Raw genomic sequence first — 25896 nt, 5'->3', positions numbered from 1 at the left:
AGACTGGGAAAGGTTATGGACCACCGGTATGAAAGCCAACTGATTGGGTAGTGAGGGATGTATAGCCAAAATGGGACCACCAAGAAACAAGCAGGGGGCAGCAGCTCAGGGAACTCCAATATTTGCAGAAGTACAAAAAGTCTTTACCAAACCCTTCTAAGAGAGTAAAAAAACCAGTCCACTGAAGAATAAACGTGTTTAGTAGCCACATAACATTAAAGTGTTGGGGGAAATTGAAAATTGAGAAGGTGAGATGGAATATTTTGCAGGAGAGGATTATTCTGTCCTGTCATCCTGGACAAGAGCAATTTTGCAAGGAGGTGAAGATACTGTACTCTGCAACACTTTATTGCAGATCTCACTTGCTAATTCCAAATTCTTTAATGTTGATGAGAGAATGCTATTTAAAATTACCGGTATCACTTTGTACTGCAATAATCCCAGGTCAACAACTCACTAATGATCATAGATTACCTTTTATAAGCTACTTTAAACGCCCACTGATCTTCACAGAGGATACACAATTATATAGCAATATAGGCTGTGCACATAGTCTCGTTTGATCTGGGTCCAGTGTGCTCATACTGCTCGCTTAGGAAGTGGTGCACACATTATCTTAAGGTACAATCCATATACTTTTATCTACCTTGTTTCTTATGAAATACGGCATCTTTATTCATATCTACCCAAACCAGCTTTGATCTGAATTGAGAAACAGAACAACCTGGCTGGATTTTAAATTGGTGTTGTGTACATAGCCATAATTTCAGGAGGGGTGGGGGGAGGAGCAAGTGCATGCTTATGTTTGTAAATGAAATTATGAGTTGACAAACACACTAACCCAATTAATCTTGGTTCCTTGTACATGTTTTTCATGGTGCTGCAGAAAATGCATTGTCCTACTGTAGATATTAATAATTCCCCCCCTAAAGAGGATTAATGGAAACCAAGTGGGAATTTGCAGAAACAGACAATCTGCTTGTCCTAAATTTATTAACAGTGAAAGGAAATGTAGTTTTATTAGCAGTGAACCTTGAAATTGGGATTTTCATGGATAGCTTTAGTGTATAAACTATTATGAAATACATCAAAATGAGCTTCTTTTCAGGTGTTCTATAAGCCACCTCAAGCAGAGAATATAAATATGTAGATGAGATGTACATAACAATGAACATTCTCAGCAACTGGATTGCATCAGAAAGATCCTTCATTTTTAACATAAAGTTGTCCACTCTGATTGTGGCTGCTGCATTAATTGATTCTAGGAGTACAATGTGCATTTTTGAAAATGTCATTTAAAAAACATTTACTAGGATATTTATATACCACCATTCACAAAAATGACCACGGGGAACCTTACAACATAATGAACAAGGACTTCATAACAATCATTTCAATACAACTCATAATAAAAGCAGCAATACTTTTGAGGCCTGACTTTCAGAACCTAGTTCTTTGCAATGATACACAGCCATGGGACTAACAGAAATAACCTCATTCATCTTACAGTCAACAACTTTGGCATCACACCTGAACGATGAAATGGAATTACTAAATTGTCATCTTCACATTTGTATAGCACTTCCGTTCAAACACCTTCCCTTGCATTTTCTTGTAATCCTTAAAACATCCTAGCCATAAGGCAATATGGAATGATGCAGTACTTCTGTATTACTCCATTTTGGCAGACAAGGTGAGGCAGAGAGAGACGGACTCCCTACTCTGTGACATTTGATTCGGCTCCATTGGAGGTGTTTCCCGTACTGTGTGGCATTTTAATTCCTGCCTGTCAATGGACCCACATGATTACCTGTACTTTTGCTAGCAAGTTTATGCCTGAGGAAGGATCTGAACTAGAAACATCCTGATTCATGCTTCCAGTTGGGGACTTAATATTGAAAACGACCTGTCGAGAGAACGCAAATGGAGTTTAATTTACGGGATTTTTCCTGGAAAGGGATTAAATGGGGAAAATGCAGGCTGTCATTTTGATGCCACGGCGAAGTCGTGCAAATATAGAAAAACCCATGCCTACAGGAGAAGCGCCGATCCCACAATATAAACCCATTTGTAGGTACCCAGAGTCCCTTAGCCACTGAAGCTTTATTTTTCTACCATTAAGTTTGGGTTAAGCAGCACCTCGCCTGCAAATCTGAGTGCAATCTGCCAATCTCCACCGCCTGCCTCTTGCTACACCTATCCCATTGCAGCAATGTTCCGCCTACCTGGTGCTTAAGTGCGGATGGAGATTTGAGGCAATCGGGCACCTCGCCCGCCAGCCTCTTGCCTCCACATGTTGCATTTCCTCTCCCTCCCCTCTGCTCTTGGCCCTGCCTGTGTGGATGGCCTGCCTGCCTGCCTTTTTCTTGGACTAGAGGCTTTTTCATTGCGGCTGACAACTGGGCCCCAGCATTAGCCTTTCAGCAAGCAGCAGGTGCAAGAAAGAGAGATCGCAGCTCTGCTAACGGTAATCCCCACTCCTCTTTCCACCCCGCACAATATTGTCTGCTTCGCTCAAGGATGTTTTTGTCTTCTCTTCACAGCTGTTAGCTCCTTTATGCTGAAGTGAAGCCCTCTTCCTAATCTTTCAGCACAGCAATTCCTCAGAAAGGGGTAGCGCCGGCCATTGTCAGTGAGCCGCAGGGTGCAGGAGGCACACTGATGCCCCCGAGAGCAAGCGTGATCCTGCAACAAGGGCAGGGAGTAGGGAAAGGAGAGCTATTACCTGCCCCTCAGCTGTCCAGCTGAATTAGTTGGCTCTGCCAGCCACTGCATCTGGCTCCATCTACTGTTGTCCTCTTTACCTTCTGCCCTACCTGTCTCAATGGGCTTGGGCTGCCACTGCCTGCATAGTACACACACATTCGGTTTAATACAAGTTGCATGGAGCAAGCCTCAGGGGGAAACGGTGACCACCAATCTGCTGGTAAGTTGGTGAAAAATTCTCAGTCATATAGAATTGTAGTGTTGGAAGGGACCACGAGGGTCTTCTAGTCCAACCCCCTGCAAGGCAGGAATCTTTTGCCCAACGTGGGACTCGAACCCCAGACCCTGATATTAAGAGTCTCATGCTGTACAGTGGAAACTCGGGTTGGGAATGTGATCCGTGCAGGAGGCACATTCACAACCCGCAGTGCCGCATTGCGCATGCACAAAGTGTGACTTAGTGTTTCTGCACATGCGTGAACACAGAAACCCAGAAGTAACCCGTTCCGGTACTTCTGGGTTCGGAGCAGTGCGCAACCCGAAATTGCGTAACCTGAAGCGTCTATAACCCGAGGTACCACTGTACTTGCAATAATGAGAATCATCAGAAACTGCTTGGAAGTGCTGCCAGCCTATGGGGCCTCAGGGCTGCCTGCAAAGTGTAACAGGGCAAAAAATTCACAATTAAAGCTGGTGGTACATCTGGCTCCTACACAATTAAGTTAAAGATCCTGGTAATTTAGATTACAAACTAGGCCCCCAGTTATGAGAAAGGTAATCCCTTTTTACAGAGAGAGAATTTTGCAAATTACCCCTCCCTGCTGCAGCAAGCGTTCGAATCCAGGCCCAAGGCCTAACGGCAGGTTCTTGCACCAGTCCAGCCATAAATCTAAAAACATTAAATAAGGTTGGCATTCTCTTGTCAACTCCCTGTGGCCCCATCCTCCCAACACAGTAATTATGAAGGTGCATCTTGTGAAAAGCAGTGCATCTGGCAACAATAGGATTAGCAAAATGGCCACTAATCTACATAATGCAACAGTGGAAAGACATGTTTGGGTAGTTTGGCCTTATATAATGCCTGCTGCTGGTTATGACTCCCCTGTGGTCAAAGGTCCCTGTATCTGCCCAATGTGTTGTGAAGGAAGGAGTACTGCAGCTAAAAAAGTGAACCCCTCCCCAACATACACACCAGTTTCACCCATACAGGATGTACTGGTTGGGAGAGGTTTGCTTCACAGTTGTGGTGATTTAATGCTAAGAAGCACATGAAGTTTCTACCTGCCTCCTGCTGGGCATACTAGAGCATGCTAATAGCTGATACATGAATAGGGGGCATATATTCGTTTGTACTGCAATAGTTTAATCAACATTAATGCATTCAGCAAAGCCATCCGTTAGTCAGCAATTTCTCCATGTTTCACATTACATTGGAAAGAACCCTTTGAATAAACCACTCAATACATTCAATCACATTGACTTATGGATACATCCAGAGTTTTATTAGCAATCTCCCAGAAGAATTACGGATTCCATCTTAACACTTCTGTGAAGAAGCTCGCCCAAGGGCCAGGCAACAAATTTAGAAGTCAGAGTGTTAAGGATCGCAGAACTGTAGACTTGGAAAGGACCCCAAGGGTCATCTAGTCCAACCACCTGCAATACAGGAATCTCAACGAAAGCATCCATGACAGATGGCCATCCACCCTCTGCTTAAAAACATCCAGTGAAGGAGAGTCTACAACCTCCCGAGTCCGTTCCTTTGTATTATTCAACTCTTACATTCACTTCAATGGAGCTTTGGACAAAGTTGGGTGATAAAGCTGTGACCTGCTACCCCATTTGATGATGTATAAACAATCCTGCTTCAATTCAGATTTCAAAATGGGTAAAAAGCAACGTTCCCCTGCACTTTAGAAACACTTCCTGTTTCTGTGTCTCTCTTCCAATAACTGCCCTTTAACAGATACTTTCTGAAAACGAGGCAGAAGGCTGCAGAATCTAATGTGATTGAAAGTTGCAAAGATTCTATGAATTTTTATGGAGCATGTATGCTGAGAGATGGGCAATTTGTTTGACTGTGTGCAATGCTGCCAACTTTTGCCCATCCCACTACTTATCTTTTAAAATGAAAGCTGGTGTCCTCAGAGACTCTGTGAGACTTAAATAACACTGAAGACCAAATATGCTATGCTCCAGGGCTATTCCCAAAAGAGCATCTCATTCTGAATGGTCAAGGAGATTGTCATGATTTCCACCTTCAAGGTCCAGTTCAACCATCAAGTGCTGTCACCACCTCCTTTTAAAAAAAGTTTATTAAGAAGAAATGGGAAAGTTGTACATAAATAGTAAAAGCTTTTAAGTCAATCATACGTTGTGCATATGGGATTTAAAGATGTGTCCTGGGTCTGAAAAAAGTTGACCGGGTTACCAATTACTAATCCAGATTCCCCATGACCCCATCAGATCTGAAGGGTTTCCACAATTTATTTGAGCTTTAGATGTTTGTGGGGTTGATGTTTTCTGTCTCACAGACATGGCCCACAGTGCCTGGTCCTGGTCGCTGTTTTTGGCACATAAGAACCTATGGGACCCACTTCAAAATCACTTGGGTGAAAAGTGGTATATAAAACTGGAAAATAAAAGGAAGTCTGACTTATGCAAGGGCATCTGCTTGCAGTGAAAGGATCCCCTCTCGTTAGAAAATTTAATGCATTATATGAGGAAGACTGAATTATTAAGACCAGCTTAACAACATAAACCTTGTGTGTTCTAGCATACTGGTTCTCCGTTACGTTCAAGCCATGCCAATCCCTTCATGAACTAGTCTAAGATGAATAGAGCCCAAGTGCTGGAAGCTGCTGGTTTTCATTATACTGCCTCCCTTTCCATCCTTTATGTGGACAGTACAGGATCATTCTAAACATTCATGGTAAGGTACTGCCCAGAGAGAGAAATCAATGGAAGACAATAATCCAGCCACCAACAACCATTTTAAATCCTAGCCAACTTCTGTTTTTGCCTGGACTTTAAGATCTTTGGAAATTGTGTCGCGCTGTTTACTATCCAGTAAAAAAACAAAACAAAAACCCTTCAGTCCCCATATGATGGTGTGTAAAGCACCACTAGATCCCACCCCGTCTTATCCATCAGCTGAGCTTTTGTTTCCTCTAGTAGGCAGAGCAAAGTGTACCTGCAGCCATGTTCACCAAGGGGAAGCTTTGCAAAAGCACCTAACATTCCCCAGTCAAGTTGCCTCCTCCGCCTCCTCCCCAATTCACTCTCGGCCGGCACATTGTAGTGTTTTGACATTTTAACTGCTTCCAGAATGATAGATGGTGACATCACCGCATGAATCAAGCATGAGGTGGCAGTCCATCAAATGAATGAAGGCTTCGCAGGGTATTAATATACCTCAGTAAGCAGCAAGAGAGGATAGGAACAAACAAAAAATGCATGCCTCCCATGTTACCAATGTTTCAGCAGCAGCCTTAATGCTGCTTGGGTGGCTGATCCCATGAAATGCAAAAGAACCCCATAAAGTAAGCTAGCATTCTGGAGGTGTGATGCAACAGAACACCATGCTGCTAATCCCATTCACTAAAAACACCGCGTTCTGGAGACAGAAAAATCTACTTCAATAGTTCACAAAACTGATAATCTTTTTAAAAGTGTACAAATTTTCTCCCTTTCTAAGCAAGCCATGTTGGCAGATACCCACATATTCCACTTGAGCTTCCTACTGTATTCCACTGTAATTGTAATGCAATCGCATGTTCTTAGGGAATCTAGTTGGGTTTGCATTGAGAACAGAAGGTCGAGAGATAAGTGGAGGTGGTCATTCTGGTAGCGGGAGCGGAAAAATGCTTGTGCGCTTTACAGTCTTAGAAATAAAAGGCCTCTCGGTTTGAAGTGTGATTCTCCTCGAACGACAGTGCTACTTAAAGGCAGCGTTAAACGACCGGCCTATGATGATTCTCCGCACCTCACTGGTTCCTGCGCCTATTTCATACAGTTTGGCATCGCGCAGAAAGCGACCCATGGGGTAGTCATTGATGTAGCCGTTTCCACCTGCAACACAAGAAGGCAGCCTTAAAGTCTAACAAGAGACAGAGCTCTTGGATGCAGACTGGGTCTTGGGGGCAGCAGCTTGTGGGATGATGAATGCTGAATTTGGCCAAAATGGAAATCACTGAAATGGAAATCACTTGTTAGCCCAGAGCGGCTGGGGCAACCCAGTCGGGTGGGGTACAAATAATAAAGTTATTAATATTAGTAATAATTGCTCCCAATTCCATGATTAAACCAGGGTAACAAGAAGATGGCATGAAATTGCGCAACTGCCTGCTAGGTCAGACTGCCTTTTGGTGGGACAACCACATGCACATCTGTGATCTTACCCAGACACTGAATTCCATCCAGAGCGACCTGTGTAGCACATTCTGCAGAGTAGAGAATCACTCCTGCACAGTCCTGGTGGGGCAGATAAGATCATTTTCAATCAAGAGCTTCCAAGATAGATGTTCAGCTCTTCTGGCCCCAACCCCCCACAAGCGACTGGCAGAATTGTCTAAACCAGCCGTCTTTCTAGCTAAACCAGATTTCGAATTCGCACCATGGTTACCAACAAGTACCCACCTTTTCTTCCAAGATGAGGGCACTGTTATGCATCCCTTAAGCTCTGATTACCCCCACCCACCTGCGAATTGCAACAGAAACCATAACATTCATGGCTTCATGCTACACTGAGTTTAGGTACACATGGAATTTAAGATAAGAGACAGCACTTCCGTTGTCCATCCTATTAGGTTGTCATCATGAGCACATGAAAGCTATGATATTAGTGGCAAAAGCAAGTGGCACAATATTCTAGTACCACATCAATTTCTCATGCTGCATCTATACGCAAAAGGAAAGCCATTGCCAGGTGGGCAAGGAAGTATTCTTCTCCTTTAAGAGTGTATTCAAAACATCATATATTTTCTGCTGTGGACTTAAGTCTCTTACACTATTGATTCTTCACCCCTCCTGCTTACACAAAATACAGAAGGGTCAAAAAGAAATGTTGCAAGCACCCATGAGCTCACCTTTGCATTGCAGTGTCCTCGATCACAGGCCTTTGCGACATTGTACACATACTGTCGACAAGCCATCAGCCGTGTGTACATATCAGCCATTTTACCCTGCATGAGCTAATCAGAGCATAAGGAGAGAGAGAGATATTTGGATTTATTTTCACAATTTTTATCACCCCTTGCTGCTATCCTTAGTATAAAAACAATTAAGATGGCAACAAGTATATACACATAAAAGAAATCAATAAAAATCATTAAGTTAAAAGTTACAGGAAGCCCGCAACTTACATAGGGGTTATGTTCCGGGAATAGTGCCGAAAGTCAAAGTTATGTATAAAGTGGTACAGTGGTGCCCCGCAAGACGAATGCCTCGCAAGACGGAAAACTCGCTAGACGAAAGGGTTTTCCGTTTTGGAGGTGCTTTGCAAAACAAATCTCCTATGGGCTTGCTTCGCAAGACGAAAATGTCTTGCGAGTTCCTGTGGTTTTTTTTCCTCCCCCCCTTTTTTCTAAGCCGCTAAGCCGCTTATCACCTGATCCGATAAGCTGATAAGCCGCTAAAAGCCGCTAAAAGCGCTAATCCTCTAATCCGTCAATGGGCTTGCTTCGCAAGACAAAAAAACCGCTAGACGAAGAGAATCACAGAACAGATTCTTTTCGTCTTGCGAGGCACCACTGTACCTCGGGTTACAAACACCTCAGGTAACAAACACTTCGGGTTACAGACTCCGCTAACCTGGAACTAGTACCTTGGGTTAAGAACTTTATCTCAGGATGAGAACAGAAATTGCGCGGCGGCAGTGGGAGACCCCATTAACTAAAGCAGTATCTCAGGTTAAAAACGGACCGCTGGAACGAATTAGGTTTGTAACCAGAGGTACCACTGTGGTCAAAACACATTAGGTTCAATGGCAAGTGGGATTGCCAGTCATTTCCTCCTCCCCTTTATTTATCTATTTTTTTATTTTGCCACATGCATAAAGCTGAATGTGCACAAGTTAAATGCACATAAATTGCGGGCTTGCTGCATACATTTAGCATTTGGACAGCAGCAACCTGGATCCTATTTTTAAAAAACCCAGACTTAAACATACTTGCCTATATATTTAAAAAAGAGAGTTTGGTTGACCACTAAAAAGACAAGCATCCAGTAGTGCACACTGCAATTCCAAATCCAACTAAAGTTGAAATAATTACCTGATTATTCAAAGCTAACATCAGCTGCCATAATCAGCAAATTGAAACCAAACCCTGGATTTTTCCTAAGTCCTAAATTTCTGAATGCCCATTATCATGAGGTTCTAGCAATAGGAGACATTTCAGTGTTACTTTAAAATCAGCCAGCAACTAAAAAGGAACTTGGGGGAAATGGTTAGCTTCAGAACTGCTTGTTAGGAAACAGCATCACAGCTTTAGGTGGAAATATTTATCTGAGGAAGAGAGATGGATCCAAAACCAGCTTTATCCAACTGTAAAAGGAAGCAGGCTCTAAAAGTTCACTGGCAACCCTCTTACGGCTCTCACCTGAAAATGTCCAATTTTCTGTCCAAAAGCTTCCCTCACATGTAAATATGGGAGTGCATGGTCCAGGACAGCCTGCATGATCCTGCAAGGGAAAGAGGCATGCAGATTTTAAAGATTTCCATCCTGCCTTTGAAAAGATGGCTTATAGAGAGTCAACAAAAACATCAAAACATCATCATCAAAATACAATCCATAAAACCAAAAAACTAAAGGAGCTGCAAAAGCAGGAATAGCAATAAAAAGTAGCCTACAGATAAACTGAAAAAAGTCACAAATGAGATGTTGCAATACCCACATGGGTATGTTTAGCTGGATAGATGGATGGTTGGATAGGACAGGATAACAACTCCTGCCATAGAGAAACCTGTAAATTTTAACAAATGCATGTAGCTCTGTTTGTCCACTAAAAATAATTAAATAAATGCAGAAGGCATAGTAGGTTAGGGACCAGTTTAGTGGTGGCACTAATCTATTCAGAAAATCTTATATTAGATCACTGGCAACCCCAGTTAATAGGGTCACCATGGAGACCAGGTAGCAGGTGATGGGGAAGGCCTCTCTGCTTGAGATCCTCAAAAGCTGCCGCTGGTCCATGTAGTAGGTAGTAATGGCCAAAAGGACAGAGTCCTCTGTGATCCAAGGCCTGTAATCCTACTGTTATTAGAACACACCAAGAAGCCACAAAGAAGGGGGGAAGCTTTCAGTTTTAATCAAAAGTCTCCATCAGGTTGAATATTGAAAATAAAAGGGGCAAAAATATGCCACAGGGCATTCTACTCTGTAGTTGGCAATAGTATTAACCCAGGGTCCACAAACTCTGGCTGGCCTTAAGACCTAGCCAAGGCCTCGCTGCTTTTCAAGGATTCCCAAAGGCAAGAGTTTCACGTCAGGGAGAATCCCATGGCATCTCTACATTCAGGGAGAAGGGCAGGCCCTCTCACTAGAGAGCAAAATATCTGCCGTGTCTACACAGGAGACTATCCACATAGCTGATGGGATTTGCACAATTACCACAGCTGTTTTCAAGGTGTACTGTAGCACAGCAGTTGTGTGAGGTCACTAGTTCACAAAAAGAGGAGCATTCCCCCTCCAGCCATTAAAGTGGTGGTGATTCCATGTATTAATAGAACCAATGAAGCACAACAAGCTATGTCACTCGAGTAATAAAATAAATACATATTTACCCCAGGGGTCCGCCAGACAACACAAGCCTCTCCAGATCCAAGCCACTCATCAACACATAGACTCCTTTACTCAGTTGCCCCAAGACATTTGCAGCTGTGAGGAGAAAGGGAAAGCTGATTCCTGGCAAACCTACACAATCCTAGATAGTGTGTTCCTTGTATGTGTGCTCACATGGGAGTATGCACAGGTATACGTATTAGCACAAACACGGTTACACCTTACACTCAAACATCACTTTTTATTTTCAAGCAACATAAAAAAATAGAAAGCAGCAACACGATCTCAGTTGCTCATGTACCTTGCACAAAACAGCAAAGTGTGCTTATGGCCTACGTCTTGGCATCGTTACTAAGGGACAGATCAAATTATGCATGAATTAGCTTCAATGGGAACTTGTTTTAATCTGTAGATGATCAGTGCTGAACGCAGCATGATTCCAAGTGCCTGCTACAGACAGGAGACTCATGAGTTCTAGACTAACATATACAGTGGTGCCCCGCAAGACGAATGCCTCGCAAGACGAAAAACCCGCTAGACGAAAGGGTTTTCCGTTTTTCGATGCGCTTCGCAAGACGAATTTCCCTATGGGCTTGCTTTGCAAAACAAAAAAGTCTTGCGAGTCTTGCGATTCCCCCCCCCTTTTTCTAAGCCGCTAAGCCGCTAATAGCCTTTTAGCCGCTAAGCCGCTAAGCCTTTAATAGCCGCTAAACCGCTAATAGCGCTAATAGGGTTGCTTCGCAAGACGAAAAAACCGCTAGACGAAGAGACTCGCGGAACGGATTAATTTCGTCTTGCAAGGCACCAATGTATATGTATTACAAAATTTGGCATACATATGCATTCAGTTGACTTAAGCCAACTTTTTCACCCTGTTCACACATTATGGGGAGCCATAGTTAATGGTTTACCATAAAAGCGCTGGACACTTCATCAGTTTGCTCCTCCTTCACAAGAAGGAAATCATGATTCCAGAATTGGCATTATATCCAAACTGTGATTCGTTTTGCTCCAACAACTCATGATCAGTGAGCCAAGTACAAACCTTAGCTTGAGATCATGGTTTGTAGGGAGCAAAACAGGATCGCTGGTTCAGACATAACACTAAGCCAGTGTTGTTTCCTGCATGTGCTGGCATCCCATGAACATGAGGCCAGTACTGTATCAATTTCTGCACTCCAAATGGTGCCTGAATCAGTGGTGTTACTCCATACCACATACCGATCTTAATTGATGAATTTGGATTTCTCCTCCCAATCTGCAGGGACCGAGGAAGGAAGCATGGGGCTCATGGGTGGGAGCACAGAATTAAAATTTTAAAACAACAACAACAACAACAAAACAGTTGGCAAATAGCATGAGTAATGCTGCTGAACAGAGAAACTGCATGAAGTAACTCCTTGTGAAATACAAAAAACAAAAAAAGGAAAGAGCTGCATCTGAATTCCCTGAACGTACCTTCAACAATTATGCCTCGGGCAAAATACAAGATGAGCTTTCCAAATCCGCTCCTGACCATTGCTGTGTGAACCTAAGAGTGGGACTCCGTGGGGCAGCACTCACCATCAAAGGAACCTGCGCAACACTTGGTGGAGTGCCAATGACAAACCCGCACGCTAATACAGCAGAGCGGGTGGCAAACACTCAAAAGCACACTCTGATCTAAGGGAAATGTTGCGCTGGAGATGCAGGAATCTACTGAAGCAGGCTCGACACTGAGCAACGATTGAAGTGGTCCTGGGAGATCAGAGGGAGTCTCAAAAAGAACACGCGTTCTTTGGTACTGCTACTAATCTCTTCCGCTGAGGAGAGGGAGCCTGTGGCCACGAGAGCACACTGGAAGGATCGGAAGCAGACTGTAAGGAAAAATGGCAGCCCAGCAGCCATTTAATTGGTGTTTCTGAGAAGTGTGTCCTTGGGAAAGAGGGGGCAAGCAATCAGTTTGGATTTGGATTTGATATCCCGCCTTTCACTCCCTTTAAGGAGTCTCAAAGCAGCTAACATTCTCCTTTCCCTTCCTCCCCCACAACAAACACTCTGTGAGGTGAGTGGGGCTGAGAGACTTCAGAGAAGTGTGACTGGCCCAAGGTCACCCAGCAGCTGCATGTGGAGGAGCGGAGACACGAACCCGGTTCCCCAGATTACGAGACTACCGCTCTTAACCACTACACCACACTGGCTCTCAGTCCTGGAGCTTCTCAGTAACATCTGCAAATTGAGGGTGGTTGGAGAAGAACTTGCCACCACACAAAGGGAACCAAGGAAGAAATCTTGGCTTTTCCCACAGGACAGAAATCAGCCACAGCGAATGTAAATGTGGTAGCCTATCCTGGCTATTCTTTCAACTGATGGCCTTGCAGTAATATCACCTTCAGTCTTGGTCCACTTTCCAGAAGTGTACAGCAGGTCCACAAGCTTGCCCCCTTCAAGCGACCATTAAGACCTTCATTTCTAGACAAGCTTGATAAGATTAATATTGCAAAACAAAACTAATGATGAGCCAAGTAGATTTGATGATGCTTTTATATATTACTTGCTTGAACTATTTAATAACATATGCTTTTCATGCTGGGTTTTATTTTTTCTAACTTTTCATTGTACACATATTTGAACATTGCAGTGACTAGAAAAATATAAGTAAGGAAAGAGTTGCCATGGGTTGAGGGAGGCAGTGCCACTTCAGTATCACTCACCAGGAATCTTGCAGTCCTCAAAGACCAATTCACAGGTATTTGACCCTCTCATTCCCAGTTTATCAAGCTTTTGTGCGGTGCTGAAACCAGGTGTACCCTGAAGAAAAGGGGAGGAAAAACTACTGGAAAAATCAATTTTTTTATAAAGAGGTCATTCGAATGATGGCACACTGCATGACAATTCAGAGGATAAGCAGGGAGAGGATTAAAATATTTGAAACATGAAAGTGCCTACAGATAATCCCAAGTTTATATCCTTCATCATCAAGTCAAGAACTTCAGATATTAGGGGAAGAACACCCCAATCAGAGTGAACTCTGTTGTTTCCAGGCAGACCTGAACCCCCATGTCTTCTTCTCAAAGTGGAGCACTGGATGGCAGGTCCTTTGCTGGTTCTGGTCTCGGGCCAGATGTCCAACTTTACCACCTGTAGAGCTGGCCCAGGAGAATCCTCTCCTCACAGGGACCCAAATGTGGCATTTGTCCAGAACTTTCAGGGGACATCAGAACAGATTCCCTGGCTCTGTTCCATGTGCCACAGAGCAGCACGGCAAACTTCTGAACAACAAGTACTATCACCTGCCTACAGCTTACTTCAGCAACCATTGTAGATTCATTCAGCAGGGAAGAATTTTGAATTCATTCTGATGTGCAAGTCAAGGGGTAGGAACGAAAGTGTGACCCCCCCCCATCAAGAAATCTCACACCAGAGTGACCAGACACCACCTGGAAAGTATCTTCCTTGGGGATAAAAAGAGGGAGCATCACTGTCCCATAAACCTACCTTCTCCACAATGAATGCTGTTATCCCTTGAGAAGCTGGAACAGCACTTGGATCTGTTTTAGCATAAACAATTAGGACATCAGCATCTGGACCATTGGTAATCCAAAATTTGTTCCCGTTCAAAACAAAATAATCTCCTAGAAAGGATGAAACAAGCAGAAAATTCTGTTAAGACCCACATGACAGCTTGACATTCCACAAGTAATTCTTCTCGATTTCTGGAAATCTGATTTCCTCCATTCCTAGGTCTGGCATATCAAGAAGAAGAAAAACTTGCAGAGCTGCATCTTCTACTGCAAAAAAATAATACAGGCGCTACACAGCTCAGTTTTATAGCTGGCTTCTTCTATAACCAGCCAGCTCTCTTGAAAAGTAGGGCTAGAATTGCCCCCCTGCTTAAAACATTTTTGTTTAGGCAAGGCTGTCCAGACTTGCAGATGCTGATGCAATTTGATGCTTTTTGAATATCAATTTTTAATTATTTCTAAATGTTTCAAATTGCTTTTAACTGTTTTTTATTGATAATTTTAAATATTTCTTGTAAATTACTTAGGGGTTTTACTAGTATCAAGCACTATATAATAAATTTTCGTAAATAAATACATGCTAAAATATATATTGATTCTCAAAATATTCACAACAGGATGCCTGGCCTACAGGCCAGTGTATCTTGAATAGTGTAATTTACATCACACACTCCCTTAACTTTGGAGTTTTTGTCTCTCAACCCGGCTTCTACATACACAGTTTCGTCCCCAGCTCTTGTACCTAATACCACTTAATCTCTATTTTAAGGCCATGGGACCTCTGGAAACCAGAAATTTGTCTTCTTCACTCCTGCCTTTTAGCAATCCCAATGAAGCTGAAATTGGGGTGTGGAACCTCTGGCCTGCTCATGCCCATCTTGCACCTTTCCATTTCCTGCTATTTATTTATTTATCACATTTTATATCCCATCTTTTTCTCCAGGGAGCATAAGGTGGTGGACACGGTTCTTCCTCTCCTCACTTAATCCCCACACAACCCTGTGACACAGGTTAGGGAGCCACTGGCCCAAGGTCACCCAGTGAGCGTCATGGCCATGCGGGGTTTTGAACCTTGGTCTCCGAGGTCGTCAGACACTCCAGCCATTAGACCACACTGGCTATTATGTTTGGGAGGATGCAAAGACACACACAGACTTGTGTTGGCAATGAATGGGCAAAACAAAATGCATAGAGGATCAGAAATTCTTAAACAGCAATCTCCAAAGGCCACTGCAGGTGACAAATTCCAAATCGGTGGCATTTACCTTTTCTGTCTGCCCTCAGCTTCATAGAGACAACGTCAGAACCAGCATTGGATTCACTCATTGCTAGTGCTCCAATATGCTCCCCGCTGATCAACTGAAGGGACGAGAGGTGACAAGAAAGATACAAAATGAATTGTTTTCCTGCAGTCGTTCCCACTCTTGCCTTAAAAAAAAAACAGATCACAATAAACCTGAAAGTTTTTTCATGCTATGGTGGGGACACTACCTTTGGCAGAATTCTCCAATGAGGTCTACTATTTAAGAACTGGCACAAAAATTGCAGTTTCACGAGGACGTGGCAAACAAAAACCTAGTTTTAGTTGGATTCCTTAAGTAAGAGAGAGTGCCAAGCAAACTGTGCTAGGGGATATAGATGTCCCTCTTAATTCCCTATCCTGTGCTGTCCTTTGAAAATGGATGATTGGACGGGATAGATGGTTTGAAGACACATGGAAAAAGGGCAATTCACAAAGAACAAGAATCTCCAGTGTTTGGAATAAATCAGGGGAATGGGATGAGATGCCAGAATGGTAGGCAATAAACTAAAGTCTTTGACCCTTGCAATGGAATAGCAGGTGGTGACCCTCCTTTTGGGCTCCCTTACGCCACCCTCTGGCACAACAGCTGCTGCCTCCCCCCCCCATCAATTTCCTCCTGTCCACCTCTCCCCACACACAGTCTATTCCCTTTCAAACTTCTTTGGTTTACACGTGAAATAGATTTCATAGCCAATCACTTTGCTATGAATGGCCAACCGCAACACCCCTCTACTAATAATGATTTATGATTTCAAATATATAATGGGATGCTGAGTACAAGTGTTACTGAGATTCAAACTGCACAAGTTTCATCCTACGCTCAGATGGGCAAAGGTTGTTTATTAGATATAGAAGTGGAAACTGTTCATTCATTTGGGTGACGGTAGTAGATTAAGAAAAAGAAATGTATTTATAAAATCAAAAAGGGCAAAATCGGGTTCCATCGTAATTCACCCCCAACTAAATAAAAACCCTGTTTCATGTGGCCCCTGTAGACTATAAAAGAACAACAGTTGGAAAACCCTACATTTCCTAGTCATCACAGTCTTCTTATACACATCCTCTGGCAGGTGAAGACTGTTTATTCCAGCAGGCCTTTGGGAACTGACTGCTCTTAAGGAAAGGGCTTTTAATAGTGCTGTGCTGTTTTTAGTGCTTTTACTATTGCACTGGAAATTGATCATGGGGGGCAGGGAGTGTTCTTGTGTGCCAAACAGTACGGAGAGATTGAGGTAGCCTTGAAGTTTTGGTTTCTTCTTAAGGGCATAACAGAGGATGATGCTGTCAGGGCCTCCTTCAACCTGTTTTCTGTCAGCAGAAGCATTCCATGACTTTCGAGTGCTTCCTCTTCTTCCCAAAACTAGCCACAGACCATCCATGGCAGCAAAGGACAAGCTGGTAAATACCCTTGTGTACAGAGCATGTCGGACCAGTCTCAAGTTTTGAATTTTTAGAAACAAATTAGGACTCACTACAGGGGGCCAAAGTGCGTCTGGTGCTATATGACAGATATGACAACAGCTTCCCCTGCTCCTGATGAAACACATAAGGCAGTTTCGAATAGTGATGACTCAGAGCTGGGTATGTGAAGCGACTCCACTGAAAAGCATGATGTTTGACAAGTTTATGAATATGAAACATTCACGTTTGCTCTGTGACAGATCATCCACCAAGTGATCAACTTGCATGTGTTAATCAACCTTATGGAAATCCAGATGCCATTCCTGCCTCTACTTAATAGTGTGTGTTAACTATTCTAAACTAAATTCTGAAAAAGGCAGAGGGATACCAAAGCCAAGAATGCAGACTTTTCCAGCTTGCACCTTCCAAGCCGAAGGTGGGAGGTGGATGCCAGTCTGGTTCAACAAAATGCAATTCTAAATATGTCCGATGTAACTCAGTGGAACTTGCTCTGGAGTAAATGTACTTAAGCTTTCATTGCACATTTGGATTTCAAACCAATAGTCTTTTCTCTCAAAGATCTGTGGCTTTTACTTGTAGCAACAAAACAGAAGATTTTTTTAAAAAAAGATATTGAGTTCAGGTTTTTTAAAAAAATGACTTTTCATTAATAATGTTTTAGATGGGTTTTTTATATGTTTTCTTAAATTTAACTATATTATTTAATCTTTTTTTTTATATCTGCCACCCCAGGTGCCTTTGGGAGGAACGGCAAACTAGAAATTTAATAATAAATAAATGCTTGGAAATATAAAATTAAATTTTAAATAAAACGATGGGGGCAAAGTGTCCAATTCTGGAGCATTATTTTTCTTTGCACTAAGAAACATGTTCTGTAATTGAAGTTGTTACCCAGCATGCTTCTGGTTCCCTGGATACATCAGACTCCACGATTCCACATACCTTGGGCAAGTACTTCTCTTTCTGTGCTTCGTTGCCGTTCCTCACCATCTGATTGATGCAAAGGTTAGAGTGGGCGCCGTAGCTCAGCCCAACAGCTGCGGAAGCCCGAGAAATCTCTTCCATCACCAACACGTGGTCCAGGTATCCCATTGCAGAGCCACCATATTCAGCTGGTAAGGAGAAGAAAAAAATTATAGACTTACCTAGACCACAGTCGAAGAGCCTTGTGACACAGTTAAGATACAGAACGCCATAGGCCTCCTTCTGCCCAAACTGGCAGGCATATATGCACATACCGTCAGGAGGTGGGGCAGTAGTGAAGTCAGAGGGAAGCAAACAACAAAGAGAGCAGGCAGTAATGAATGAATTACACAGTTACAACTTTAGGAAATGGTGGGAGATATTTCATATGACTAACTCCTAGGGGCGCACGCAACATCCACCAACTAGGGCTCCCCGTGTGTGCATGCTCCATCATAGGCACGTATGTTTGTCACATGTAACAAAAGTACACATTATTTCCAAACAAAGGCAATATCCATATAGAAGACATGTCATTCATAAGGTATCCTTTTAGACCTCAGCAGCCTTGGCCTTTGACAAATTGCCGTTGAGCTAATCAGGTCTGTTTTTCCCTCAAGCCCTTGCTCTCCAATTATTCATTCACAGACATTACTAACTGCAGCATTTCCTACTTAAATATACCATATTTCGTCAGAATGAGGAAGGCAGGGCTAGCTACACACTCACCTGGAGCAGTTATTCCTAGAACACCTAGATCACCCAGCTTCCTCCAGAATGCCTACAAAGAGCGGAGCAAAGCTGTTAGAGAGACCCTGACCTTTCACAAGACCAGGAACCAGGTTTTTTTTTTCATCATCTCCCTGAATTTATCATTTTAATTTTCCCACAGAAGCAAAAAGCTGGGCAAAATAATGGTTGTCATGGAACCTGTTGTGAAACAGCAGGTCACAGCCACCTTGAATACTTCACATCCACTAAAGATTTGTTCCATAAAAATTAAGAAATACTAAAAAAATTAAACAACTTCTTCCATGCTGCTGCCCAGCTAGAGCCATCAGAATGATGCACTCTATAATCCTAAATAAGTTAACACATGAACTTGCATTACACGAATGTGATGAACATTATAAGCATTTATATAGCACCATCAATGTACATGGCTCCAGACATGTGGCTCTTCTGCAACCCAACCTGATAGCATTTCTGGTGCAAGCTCAAAACAAGCACTCTGCCATCATTTTGCAGACAATCATTAGCTCACCAAGATCAAAGGAGTCTATACACATTATTTTCCACAAGGTGATCCCAGGTAGTCAAAACATGTGTCACATATCTGCTATAAAAGTCTCTGTGGGATGGGGCACACAAGACACAGGAGGAGAAATGAAGGGACTGGATTATACAGTAAGCTCACAACCTATGTGGGAGTTATGTTCCATGGATTACACCTAAAGCCAAAATTTCATATAGTCAAAACCCATTGGGTTCAATAGTAATAATAGTTTTATTATTTATTCCTCGCCCATCTGGCTGGGTTTCCCCAGCCACTCTGGGCGACTCCCAACAGAATAGGAAAAACATGATAAAAAATCAAACACTATAAACTTCCCTAAACAGGGCAGCTGGGATTGCCAACAACGTTTTCCCAGAAACCCTGCCCGCTTTAAAATTCCCTCCCATATGCATAAAGCTGAATGTACACCAAGTTAAATGGACATAAGTTGTGGGCTTACTGTACAACACAGATAACCAGAGATGGTGTAACTGTAGAAACCAAAACATCTGCGAACTTTGGACCAAAACAGGTTTCTCCTCCTGCTTCCTTCCCTGGTTAGCTAACTGGTTTTAGAAAGGAATCTTGTGTTGCCCTATTATAATCTTCTTTTAATGTCAGTGTTGAATCAATCCACACATCCTTACTTGTACAGCATTGAACTGCAGAGTTGTGGCTGCTAGAACGAAGGATTTGGTGCAATTGTTGGCTGAAGAGGTGGCTCAGGTTTGGAGAAGCATAGTAATTTTGTATAGGAGCAAGAGTTCAAAAAAAATGATAAACACTCTTTTTAGTTCATCTCGCTCCAAGCAGATGTCCCTACAGTCCAATAAAACCAGCACTGTTCCCCCCAACTTAGCGTAGCTCTACATGCACATCACCATTTAGATCAACCTTTGCTTATGAGTCACTATTCTGATGTGGGAAAAACCAATTAAATAGCAGTCTTCATCTCCTAGAACTGACATACTGTCCGCTGAGCCCCTATCTCTTCTGCAGTGATGCTTCATCTTCCCAAGACATTCCTGACACACTGAAAAATGTGACAGGTTGCCAATCACCAGCAGGTTTTTCTCACTGGTAGGGTGACAGGGAACCATAGCACTATTAAGCCAAACCATTTCAAATTAGGAGCCAGCCACTTATAATCAGGAAATCAGCTCAGAAACCAGAACACTTTGTTTTTAGAACAGCTTCTGGGATCTCTCAGTATTTGACACTCCTCTTGTCACATCAGCTCGAATCCAGGAAGAGTTTCTTCCTCCTGCACAACTCACAATGATTTCCCCCTAGTTCTGCCTGTCCAGCCAGAATCTGAAACAGCGAAGGACAGGTCTTTTGGTAGTGTGGGATATGCCCAACTGAACTTCGCACAAAGCTGCTGTTGGTCCATCCAGCCAAATAATGTCTACTCTGACTGGCAGCAGCTATACAAGATCACAGGTAAAGCTTTGCCCTGAGCCTGATACCTTGGATGTTTTAGCAGCTGAAGCTTAGCGGGAGGCACCAGGGATTGAAACCAAGAGCTCCTGCATGAAAACATGTGCTCTACCGCTGAGTTACTGCCCTTCCCTTTGGAGGGACTCATTGGACGGCTTTTGCTTGTATATACAAGGCAAAGAAGGAATTTATGTCTCATAAATGTCCCAGCTGCCCTGGGAAGATGGAGGCACATGGAGAAGGGGAACTGACTTCCCCTGCCTTATATACGTTGACACTCCAGTAGTCCTCAAGTGGTTTTCTAGACGAACGCCTTACTGCAGCACAGCTGCTCTCTGGGCCTGGAACATTGTCAGGACGGATAGCCTTGATTTCTGGAGTGTCACCTTTTAATCTATGCTTTTCAAGTTTCTTTCTCTAGGAGAAGTTACATAATTATGTTAGAGGATAGAAAGGACACCTGTCCCTTCTCTGTGCCCAGCCTAGAAGGCAAGTGGGCTGCCAGAAAGTGGGCAGAGCCATTTTCCAGACTCCAACGGGCCATTACAATTCCCCTCCTGGGCTTTGTGGGCTTATTTACAAAGTAACTTACTGGTAATGGTTATTTTGCATGATTGACCTTCTAGAAATAGTACAATTGCCAATAACTGTAGTCATTTTGTTTACTTTCTGTACTTCTGAGAACTGGTTACCTTTCCAAGCTATCCTGGTGAAGGACACCATATAATTCAATTGCAAGGTCCCACAGCACTCAAAAATTGATTCCATAAAAGGCTATTGCAAACATTTTAAAGTAATTCTCTGTGAAACACAGCAGGTATAAAATTTCTAGTACACATGAACTTTCCAAGTACTACAGGGCTTATAAAAACAGTGAGAAGCAGGAAGTCCCATAAAAATATCTCTAGCTCATTAACAATTAACGCAAGAGGGAATCTGTTAAATCCCATATTCTAGAAACCCAGCGTCTGGAACAGTTAACTCTTTACAACCTGAAGAAGGTTCCATGAAAAGATTTATATGTTCAGGAGAGGCTACACACTCTTTCAGGTAAAGGAGATGGAAAACTTTGAAAAATAAGACAGAAACAATACCAAACATGTATATTTTATTCATTCTTGCTGAATGGCATACATGTCCTTTTCCCTCATGGATTTAGTTGTTTATTCTTTCTAATGGGTAGGCATTTTGTAACTTTCTCAAACCCTTCATATTTGCATCCTTTAAATTATATTCATGCATCTCCCGAAGTCATGTTATATAATAAGTAGGTTCACAGTACTGAAGCACTTACCCTCATGCCTTCAAATTCATTCTGCTGATCAATTTCTTGGGCCTTTGGAGCCAAGTGCTCCTGACAGAATTTGAACATAGTTTGCCGAAGCTGTTAGAAATGAAAATGTAAAAGTGCACATTATAAATCACAATTGCCAAATTCCTTCCTTTGAATGCTATCAAAAAGGTTCCCTATCTGTTTTTCTTTAGAGATCTGAAGCCCGGAATAGAATATTCTATTAAATTCCCACTTACTGTCAATAAAACTATTTAGCGCTAACTATGGTGGCAGCTGAAACCTGTGAAGTTACTGACAAAGCATTTTCTGTCTGGTCTACAATGTATATCCCTTGATATTTCAAAATAGGTTTAATCTGGTTTTTAAACAGTTATCCCCTACCTAGTAACATGAAGACGTTTGTTGGCTCTGGTTAAAATATTTTATGGTAAAATATACCAAAAGAACTTGGGAGTGTGGATGGGTAGAAGAAAGTTCACACTAATTCCCAACTACCCTTGGGCCTATCTATGAAGCATGCCAACACCGAAAAAAGTGATGTTCGACTAAGCAAGCAATGTGACATTTCAAAGTCCCAAAGCCAGCAAAACCAAATCAAAACCCACAGAGCCATTCTAAAGAATGCTGCATGCAATACATGGCCCAAGACTGCTGACTGAGCCAAACTGATGGATGGGATCCTGGGGTCTCTCAGGAATATAGAGAAGCCTCAGAAGCAGAAGGCCTTGGCTGTCACTGGCCCTGAAACACTCTGTTTTGAGGTCTTCCACTGAGGGGAGATTTACATTCATAGAGCCTTCTGCAAATATAATAGTGCCCGCTAACAGAGGAACATTTCAGCCTCTTCTTAACTGATGTGGGAGTTGGGACTTGCTCTGTAATGCTACTATTGGAAGAGGTGCTTTAGTAAGTACATAATAAGAAACTATCATTTGGGGATAATCAAGACTTCCTTTTTAAAAAACTCACTTAAAAACCTGTATGATCAAGTATCATTAGCCCCACTTTTTACAGGAGAAACAAACTGCACTAAAATGGATGGACGCAGCATGAGAGGTTTACAGCCAAATCACTGCTTGATAAGCTATAAAAGGTTTCGCTACATCACTGCTACACACACCGTATACTATAAGGATTACAGTGGAGCTAGTATATACTAAATCACATCAGCTATGTATCTTCTCCAAACCTGCCTCTCTGAACTGGTAGTGGCCCTCCAGGGTTTCCAGCAGAGGTAATTCCAGCACAGGCAACCCAAATCACAGATGGCACTCTGCACTCACATAAAACGTACGTTCTACAACTGAGCAGTAATCCCAGAAGATAAGAGACAACCCACCTGATCCTAAAACACATCTGTGGAATTCCCTCCCCCACGAACTCAAGTCTGGCTCACTTCTGCAGGCCTTCAAAACAGACCCTAAATGTTCCCCCTCACAAACCTTTTATTCATTTCATTGCCGAGTCCTTATGTATTTGTATCAGATGCTGCTTTCGATCTATATTATTTATTGTACTGGTTTTAAAAGTCATTGCAAACTGCCTTGTGGGAGCTTGCCATGAAAGGCAGGATAGAAATAACTCAGACAATGCATTTACTTGGAAATCCTACTGGTTCCAGTACAATTTAAGTTGCCAAGAAATCATACTTAGAATTGCATCTGAAGAGAGCAGTGCTGCAAGAGCCTAACTGAAATTTAGACACTCCCTCCCTTGACTTTGTGCCATTGTGTCACGAGGACCGTAAGCAGCTACCAGTCGCTGACTAAGATTTAGAAAACACCTTTTCCAAGGCTAGCAGCACACTCTTTCAAGGAGACATAAAGGAAGAAAATGAACTGGTGGAAACTGACACGCACCCTTAGAGGCACTTTTATTTATTCTTTGGTGCTTTAGAAAGGATAGGGATAGTGGAAATATCCCCCTTTATATGGAAAATTACTGATAGAATGCTGGTAAGCACTGTTATCTTATTCCCTGACTGAAAAAACTTGTTACAGATAGGTAGCCGTGTTGGTCTGCCATAGTCAAAATAAAAAAATTCCTTCCAGTAGCACCTTAAATTCCTTCCAGTAGCAACTTAGTTGGTCTTTAAGGTGCTACTGGAAGGATTTTTTTTATTTTGAAAAAACTTGGGAGAGCTATCTGGCTTACACCATCCTAGAAGAAAATCTAGTTACCTGAGCCATTTTGGAATCTAGTAGCTTTAAGAGGTTTCTCCAGATAGAGCTGAACAAACATATACCCCCTAACTTTTGAACTAAACTACATGTGACTGCCACCCAAAGGTATTTCATGTACAAATGAATCTGCAATCTAACGCAGAGGACTGTCACAAGGTGTGTGGGGGGGTGTTGACTCCTTCCTATCTGGTGGCTTTGTTATTGCTGTTGGTTGTTAGCTGTCACCCCCTTAACCAAAGTTTGGGGGGGCAGGAGAGAAAGGGTGTGTGGGAAGCAATTGTTTTAATAGGAAACCCAGAAGAGGAGAAAAGCTCGATCACAGCCTCCACAGCTGCATTTTTGTAAGAGAAAGAAAACCAATTCACTACACTTCGTCTGGCCATTAAAAGAGTGATCTTATCACTTAGGAGCGGAACATTAATCTGCAATGGTGACTGTAAATGAGAAAGGGCAGCTACTCCGAATTAACTGCTGTGCTAAGGGTGCAAATCTGTGTCCACATCAACATGAGATCTCACACAGGGACCCTTTCATTTAGAATAAAAGACGTCCAGGCCGACTTGCAGCAGTGGAACTTATAAAGGGCAGCCCTGTAAAATAGTAGAAAGTTAGTTGCTGCGCTGGGAAGAAGATGGGATCAGGGCTGCCTACAAGTTGCCCTTTCAAACTCGGAAGTCGTCCTCCACCGTCTTAGAAATTTGAGGACACGATAACCCAATGGCGAGGAGAGGGGTGAAGTGGGCACTCTGCAGGCGCTCAGAGGCGCTCGCGTCTTTCCGACCACTGCTCCACATGGTCCAGAGCAAAGCCCTGTTATTGAGAACTGGCCTTTCGCAGGAGAAGGCCCTGCGCCAGCACCTGACGGGGCGGGACCCTTCGAGGCCAACAGGAGCGCGGCTCTGAAGCGCGACTCCTGCGCGGGGTCTGGACGGAGCAGGCGCAGAGGGGGCGTCGCGGAGAGAAAGGCTCCGGGCGAGCGACCTTCAGCCCAGCAAGGGCTCCGCCGCTGTACCTGCTGCTGCTCCTCGCTCAGCCCATTAACCGTATCATCCAGCGGAGCTCCGGCGCAGCCTCGCCGCGCCTGCCACAGTCCTCCCAAGAAGCGGCGCCGGGCCCAGCCAGCCACCCCTCGCCTCAGTGCCGCCGCCGCCGCCATCTCGGTTCCTTGTGCGACTCGCCAGGCCCGTGGATCCTGGCTCCGCCCCGAGGCCTTCTCTACCAACCAGCGCTAGCGGGTGGGGACTGGTTGCCCAATGAGAGAGGTGGGAGGGAGAAACAAGAGCCAATCGCTGCGAGGAAAGCCAAGGCTTCGGGTGGCCCCGCGGCGGGCGGCGCCTTCGCTCCCGCGCTGCCCCACAACCCTTTTGATGTGAAATCTCAAAAGTACTTTTTCCGGTGTGCGGCTGCGGTGGAAAAGAAAGGCAAAATCCATGGTGGGGATCGTTGGGAAGACGATCGAAAATAAAAGATGAAGCTCTGCCTCATGAAACGATTTTATACAAGCAGGAAAGGGCAACCAAAATTACCAAGGAGACTGGAATAACCCCCTGCAAGGAAATGTTATAGCATTTCAGGCTTTCTAATTTAGAAAAATGGCAAGCAAGGGGGGTATGATCATGCTATTTATTAATTGTCGTCTTCCCCACAAAAAGCAGAACTCATCTGGTATGGTTTTTATTTCATGTCCTGTAGCTTGGTGGGGTGGTCGTGTACATGGCAATTTTTTGCACAACAAACCTTACCTTACCTTTCCTCTAGGCTTTGCCACCCAACTCTTTAATATTTTTAATTACTTAGCCAATAGCAAGTTTGCACCTTAATACACTCACTGTACTTGATAGCTTATGAGAAGCTAAACTTGAGTATTTCATTGGTTTGAAATAAGGACCCCCCCCCTTTTAAAAGTCAAGCATCAGGATGTGAATAAACAGGTGCAGTTGTGTAAATTCAGTTTTTAAGGAAACAAGGCCTAACAAGTCTGCAGTTCCATTACTATTGTCTTTCATTGTCCTGCCCTGATACTAA

The 25896-nt window shown here is 43.2% G+C and overlaps 1 protein-coding gene across 1 annotated transcript; it reads right to left on the bottom strand.

Annotated features, from left to right (window-relative positions):
* Positions 1 to 4048: 4048 nt before the first annotated feature.
* On the bottom strand, positions 4049 to 25054 carry IVD (isovaleryl-CoA dehydrogenase). The gene is made up of 12 exons (XM_083509282.1): positions 24884 to 25054; positions 21689 to 21778; positions 18408 to 18459; positions 17658 to 17827; positions 15256 to 15349; positions 13965 to 14101; positions 13181 to 13277; positions 10490 to 10583; positions 9306 to 9387; positions 7794 to 7898; positions 7107 to 7179; positions 4049 to 6777 (listed from the first exon to the last, which is right to left on the bottom strand). Exons 1-12 carry the CDS (start codon positions 25025 to 25027, stop codon positions 6644 to 6646), a joined length of 1272 nt encoding a protein of 423 aa, XP_083365408.1. The 5' UTR covers positions 25028 to 25054; the 3' UTR covers positions 4049 to 6643.
* Positions 25055 to 25896: the final 842 nt, after the last annotated feature.

The sequence above is a fragment of the Podarcis liolepis genome (genome assembly GCF_965112155.1).
Source record: "Podarcis liolepis genome assembly, chromosome: 1".
NCBI lineage: Eukaryota > Metazoa > Chordata > Lepidosauria > Squamata > Lacertidae > Podarcis > Podarcis liolepis.
The sequence above is the reverse complement of the archived record's forward strand: the minus strand, read 5'-3'. Positions and strand labels throughout refer to the sequence as shown.